The sequence below is a fragment of the Bidens hawaiensis genome, unplaced genomic scaffold (genome assembly GCF_021521415.1).
Source record: "Bidens hawaiensis isolate Kalapana, Puna unplaced genomic scaffold, B.hawaiensis_p1.1 tig00009159_1, whole genome shotgun sequence".
Classification (NCBI taxonomy): domain Eukaryota; kingdom Viridiplantae; phylum Streptophyta; class Magnoliopsida; order Asterales; family Asteraceae; genus Bidens; species Bidens hawaiensis.
The window spans coordinates 314,661-320,660 of NW_027491673.1; the positions used below are offsets into that span (position 1 = coordinate 314,661).

The window sequence follows — 6,000 nt, forward strand, 5'->3', positions numbered from 1 at the left end:
TAGGCCAAGGAACTTTTGTGAGTGATGACGTGTGTAGCCTTACCCACCCACAAGCTGAAGCTCACTAATGGAGAAAGCTTAGGAATATAGAAGCATCTTATGAATACACAAATGGAGGAAGCCAGGCAGGGAAGCTCTAGCAACAGTAAATGACAGAAAAAGCCATGACTATCAAAAAGCTGGTGCGTGTCATAAAAGTAAAAGCAACGACAGGACAGACAAAGGCTAGACAAAGCTTGCACGGAAATGACATTCACCCAGTCAGCATAAGCTTAAGCTGAATGTAGAGCTGACAATTTCCCTTTAAGATGCTTAAGCTTCCTCGAGAGAAACTTCTGACTACCTATAAAAGGAACATTTCAGCCAAATGTATTCTCATTCACATTCACTCTATTTCTCACTACTTTCTCTTCATACGTACTCTCATATCAATCTTTATATCATATCACTGATTCTCACGCTGAAGGTTAATCGTAGGAGGCCCCCACCTACGGTGAGACTAACCGGTCGTGTTTTCTTTGAATCTTAGCAGGTTAGGAAGCTTTGTTAGACACATACTCTTGAACCGCCATATCCATATTGTTAGCTATATCCGTTGTAGCACAGTAAATAAAATAAAAAAAAATATATTGATTTTTTTTGGTATTTGTACACCTACTTATTTGAAATCGTTTGGACCAAATAGCCAAACCAAACATCCAAATTATTGTCCATTGTTATAAAATTATTATTATCAAACTTTTGTTAACTTTATTTGAAATTTGTGATGGGTCACACATTCCACTATTGATACAAATAAAATGGGTACCCCTCAATTTAAACCATTATAAGTTTATAACAACACAAGATTTTCTTTTAACAAATATGTACCCCTCAATTTGGAAAATAATAAATAAAATGGGACAAAAACCTATTTAAAGAATTGGACCACCAATATCCTTGGAAAACAACTGAAAGGCTAGTATATGGATAAGGGACAACATAACCCATCTATATAATAGATATATAAGTTTTACTAACTTTTCTAAAAGCATAATACATATACATGAATAAATTTTCTAATAAAAATAAATTAAATAAAGATTAAATAACCAATTTACAAATTCTATATGTCGGCGTGACCATTAAAACGTCAAAACTAAACAACATAGATCTCAAACCAGCTGAACCAACTAACCCGCTATGATTTAGACTGTTTGATCAGTTTCAACGCTTTACGAAACTCTTTAAATTATATGAAAGCAAAGTTTATGAAACTCTTTAAATTGTATGAAAGCAAAGGGATATGAACAAGCACATGATAGATTCCCAACATGATAAACACATATACTATAACATATAGAAATTTCATTGTAAATGGGATCCCAATTTAGCATCCAACAAGAGTGTTTCACACCAATCATTTCATACAATCTAATCAATAACACAACCCAACATGGGTATTGGAAGAAAAGACCACATACCTTACAAAAGCTACAACTATATCAAAGTTTGAAAAACAACAAATATCAATTAAAAAAATAATAATAATAAAAAGTTTCAATTTTTCTTTTTCTTCTTTTCCTTATATGTATGTATCTTGATGTCACCATCAGTAATGACACCAACTATATCTGCAATCCAAGTTTCACATCTCATATGAACTCACATTTAAAAAAAAAGCCTATTTTGAAAACCAAATCTTGTGATATGTTGTTCTATAGAACGGGTGACGATTCTGATTAGGGCTAACGAAATGTACGGTTTTCTAAAACTGATGTACCTTTTTCAATGCGTGCTGTATTAAACGAATTCACAAAACCATTCAATCTTAATTCATGTTCATAACTTTCCGTATCTTCAGATAACAATCTTCTATGCAGCAATTCCTGAAACGAGATAACTAAAGATAATGAGATACCAAACATGTTTTATGATAAAAATGTGAATGTATATAAATTAACATTTTGGGATATTAATTGATATTCATATATGTATGCAAAATCTAACATCAGGAGGATTTTTATAACATTAAAATATGGTTTTACAAAAAAAATTAATTAAATATGGTTTCAAAAATGATACTATTTTAAATAAAAAGTTGATTTTGTAGCTCGCTTACCCATTATCCAGATGTAGCTCGGTTGGTGTTTATATGTGTAAGAATACAGAGTTAAATAAAAAAAATTGTAAAAAGAAAACATACTTTCCTCATTTTGCGCTAAAAAAAACACTCAACCCAATTTTGGCATATTAAAGCCTGTGAACTCTTAAATGAGTCAGGATTTGATGTATCGACATTCCAAATATTCAAAAATGTTTCCACGTCGCCAAAAGAGACTGCATGTCATTCACGTCAACAAAAAGTTGTCGACACAGTCTCGCCATAGGCACTTATTGTGTTACTAATCAATGTATTTAAAAAATTTCAAAAGTGGATGTATTTTAAAAGTTAAACAAGTTGGCTGAGGAGTTTTTGATGCAAAATGAGAGTATGCTGTTTCTAACTTTCTATGGCATTACGCGTGTAAAAATGTTAAATATATGCATAACAATATATGATAGTAAATGTAATAAAAAATTAACTATTTTATAGGGTTTTAAACTTTTATTGACCTCACCGATACACAAAACCGAATTTTAATAACTCGGTGAGAATAAAATTATATCTATGTAAAAATCCGAATAAAGAAATATTCTGACTGCAAATCAATACAATCTTTAATTTGTATAAATAGGAAACTTAATAAACATATGAGAAAATGCATGTTTATTATTCATGTTCCGTGTATAGATTATGAGATAAATTCTTTCATTTATTGGTCTAGATACGCATTGCTTTCTAGAGTAAATGGTAAAGATAAAAATAACAATTTATCGGTGTCCATATATTCGATTATTCATGTAACATCTAACAATAAAAAAGAAATGGGGTTAACGGAAAACATACCTGTATTAGATCTATTTGCGACACTATAACCAACATAACCAACTGAATTTTTAGGCATACTATCAGAACCACCACTGCCAATATTATACCCAAACAAATCAGACACTTCCAGATCAGGAGACGATGCCCGCCAAGTCGAATCCCCAAAAAACGAACCACTACCACCGCCACCACCCCTGCCAAACACGTCATCACCACTATCAACCACACCGTAAGAGGATCCAGAATCAACACCATTCCCATTATTGGTATTATTAATATTATTATTATTATTGTTATTCCTCCTATACCCAATAACATTCTCTTCACCACCATAACTAGCATTCCCACCAACAAAACCACCACTACCGCCACCGGAATGCCCCCAAATCGCTCCAATCCCGTCACCATTTCCAGCACCCAACAAGTTATTCAAATTCGAAGAATTAGTAATCATATTTTGGCTAAAATTTTGGCTTGCATTCCCCCACATATTATGGTTACCGGAGTTCAAAACAGACGCATTACTGCCTCCGCCGCCGCCACCGGCACTGATGCCATATCCAACCGGATCAGCAAACCGGTTTGAATTCACACCATACATAGGGCTAACTGCACGCGCATATCCAACATTATGGCCAAAATTTCCATTTCCATTTCCAGAATAATTTAAACCGAAAATCGAATCGGAATTTATTCCCAAATTATAATTAGGGCTAAACGGTGGATAACCAGTTCTACCAACCGAAACCGGGCTAAACCTACCATCCAATCGCGCCCCATAATTCGGACTATTATACCCCTGACCTAAACCATAGTTAAGAATACTATTAACCCTAGTTAACCCATAGTTAAATCCACTCATCTGACCCCTGTTCTGACCCAGAGAGGATTCTTTTGGAACTGCGCGTTTAACTTCCACCATTTTACCGTTAAGTTCATGAAATGTTTTGAGCAATGCTTTATCAACAGACTCTTCTGAATCATATGTGATGAATCCGAAACCTCTGGGCCGTTGTGTGTTGTGATCATACATGACTACGACATCGGTTATTGTTCCGAATTGGTCAAAGTAGGTTTTGAAATCGGTTTCGGTTACTGAGGATGCTAATCCTCCGACAAAGATCTTTTTTGTGCGGGTGGGGCCCGGTGAGCCTTGAATGCTGCCATTGCTCCTGTTGACGTTTTGCTGATCGTCTCTTGGAACCGCCTTCTTTGCTTCTACCTGAAAGTCAATGTTTCAGTCATTTTTTGTCAAAGGCACACGGCAGAAAACAAAAATTAGAAAATGAAACAAAACAGCAGCCCTAAAGCATGTCTAGGCACAACCCAACCTAAGGCGCACAGGCTTGCGCTTCAGACTTCAAAAGGTGAGGGTGTATAGAAAGGTTTTGTGCATCAAGAATATATTGTACATATAGTTTTTATGTTGTGCATATAGGTTAATTATATATTAAACCACATATAGAGATTGTTTATAACTAAATTTTGGCATGGTTCTAGAAACCTATGAGAAATATAAATGAAAAAATTATACAAACATAAATGTCGGATACATATAGCCTTGCGTTCAGGGGATGTACATATGACTTTTAAGTTGTACATATATAGGTTATGTATATATTAGACCATATATAATGCTTAATGTCTAAATTTTAGGTATCCAATGCTAGAAACCTATGAGAACTAATAAAAATTTTATATAAGTGCGCCTCGCATAAAAAAAGCTGGCGCTTTTTGTGCTTTTCGTTTCGTTTTAGATCCCCTTGCATCAGTGCACCTCAAACTTTCTGAAACCAAGCGCTTGCCCACGGACAATAGCGCCTTGCGTCCATGAAGGCGCACAGACGCAAATTCAACAGGTCTGAAACAGCTAAAACTGGTCTAAATAACTACTTTGATTGAGAATTACATAAGCAGTTGTTTAACGCAATAATATAGTAGATTAATAATCAATATACTTTATAAGACAAGATTATAACAATAAATCAATGTTAAACACATAAAAACTTACAGTTCTACCATCTATCATATGCTTTTCCTTCACAACTCTTTCAGCAACAGCAGGATCAGAAAACACAACAAAACCAAACCCACGCGCACGCCCCGTGGCCCGATCCTTCATAATAACAGCTTCAATCACTTCACCAAATGTCTGAAAATACTCCTTCAACCGTTCTTCATTCGTGTCCCACGAAATCCCACCGATAAACAGCTTCCCACTCTCCATCTCCATTCTACACAAATTACACAACCAAATTCAACATCAAATCCCATATTCATCAATTCATGATTCATCAACCAACTAAAACAAAATTTAAGCAAAAACCCATCACACAGATCTCATCAAAGCTCATGAAAACAATATAAATTCTGTCAGGGATTTTATCAAACACCTGGCGTGCATAAACAAAAAAAAGACCAAAATTAAGTAAAAATAATAAAGAAAAAGTACCCAATTTCGGATTGAGTGTTACTGAACAAGTAAGTAACAAAAGGGTATTGTTGGATTCAATCAGAAAGCATCGGATCGGAGATCGATAGTTGATCCTACAAGAAGAAATTAAAGATTTTGATTTCAAGATTGAAGCTTTATAAATTATGATTGTGAGGAGAGTGGTAATTGTACCAAAGAGATTGAGAATTAAAGATCTGATTGGAGAATTATGAGATGCAACAATGGCGATTGGAGAATAATAAGAGGAAGAAGAAGAAGAAGAAGAAGAAGAAGATCTTAATGAAGGGGTGACTGCAATGTTTTAAATTACTCTTTTTAACACAATTTTCTAACAATTTCTACATTATGTGAAAATTGGAATGTTTTTTTATTTAATTTTGTCATGTTGGTATAATAAATAAATAATATGTATTTCAACTTTAAGTTGGATTTGATTATAATGAAAATTCAAATTTGTCATATCATAATTTTGATAAAAGTTTTAAAATACGTTAGAATAATTCGATGGCTACTTATTGATCATCAGACTTAATGATTAAGTATAAGATTATCATATAGCGCCTCTAAGGATGTTTCGTCTAGTTTTTTTTATAAGAGATAAATATGTAAGGTTGTTATTTTAAGAACTTGCATA

At 33.9% G+C, this 6,000-nt stretch overlaps 1 protein-coding gene across 2 annotated transcripts; it reads right to left on the reverse strand.

Moving 5' to 3' along the window:
* Positions 1-1,327: 1,327 nt before the first annotated feature.
* On the reverse strand, positions 1,328-5,656 carry LOC143531388 (heterogeneous nuclear ribonucleoprotein 1-like). 2 transcript variants are annotated; one of them, XM_077026697.1, is made up of 5 exons: positions 5,538-5,656; positions 5,364-5,458; positions 4,923-5,145; positions 2,930-4,133; positions 1,328-1,868 (listed from the first exon to the last, which is right to left on the reverse strand). In XM_077026697.1, exons 3-5 carry the CDS (start codon positions 5,142-5,144, stop codon positions 1,855-1,857), a joined length of 1,440 nt encoding a protein of 479 aa, XP_076882812.1. In that variant the 5' UTR covers position 5,145; positions 5,364-5,458; positions 5,538-5,656; the 3' UTR covers positions 1,328-1,854. The 2 variants fall into 2 exon arrangements, with proteins under 2 accessions (XP_076882812.1, XP_076882813.1); XM_077026698.1 differs by lacking the exons at positions 5,364-5,458; positions 5,538-5,656 and having other exon boundaries at positions 4,923-5,320.
* Between the last annotated feature and the right edge of the window lie 344 nt (positions 5,657-6,000).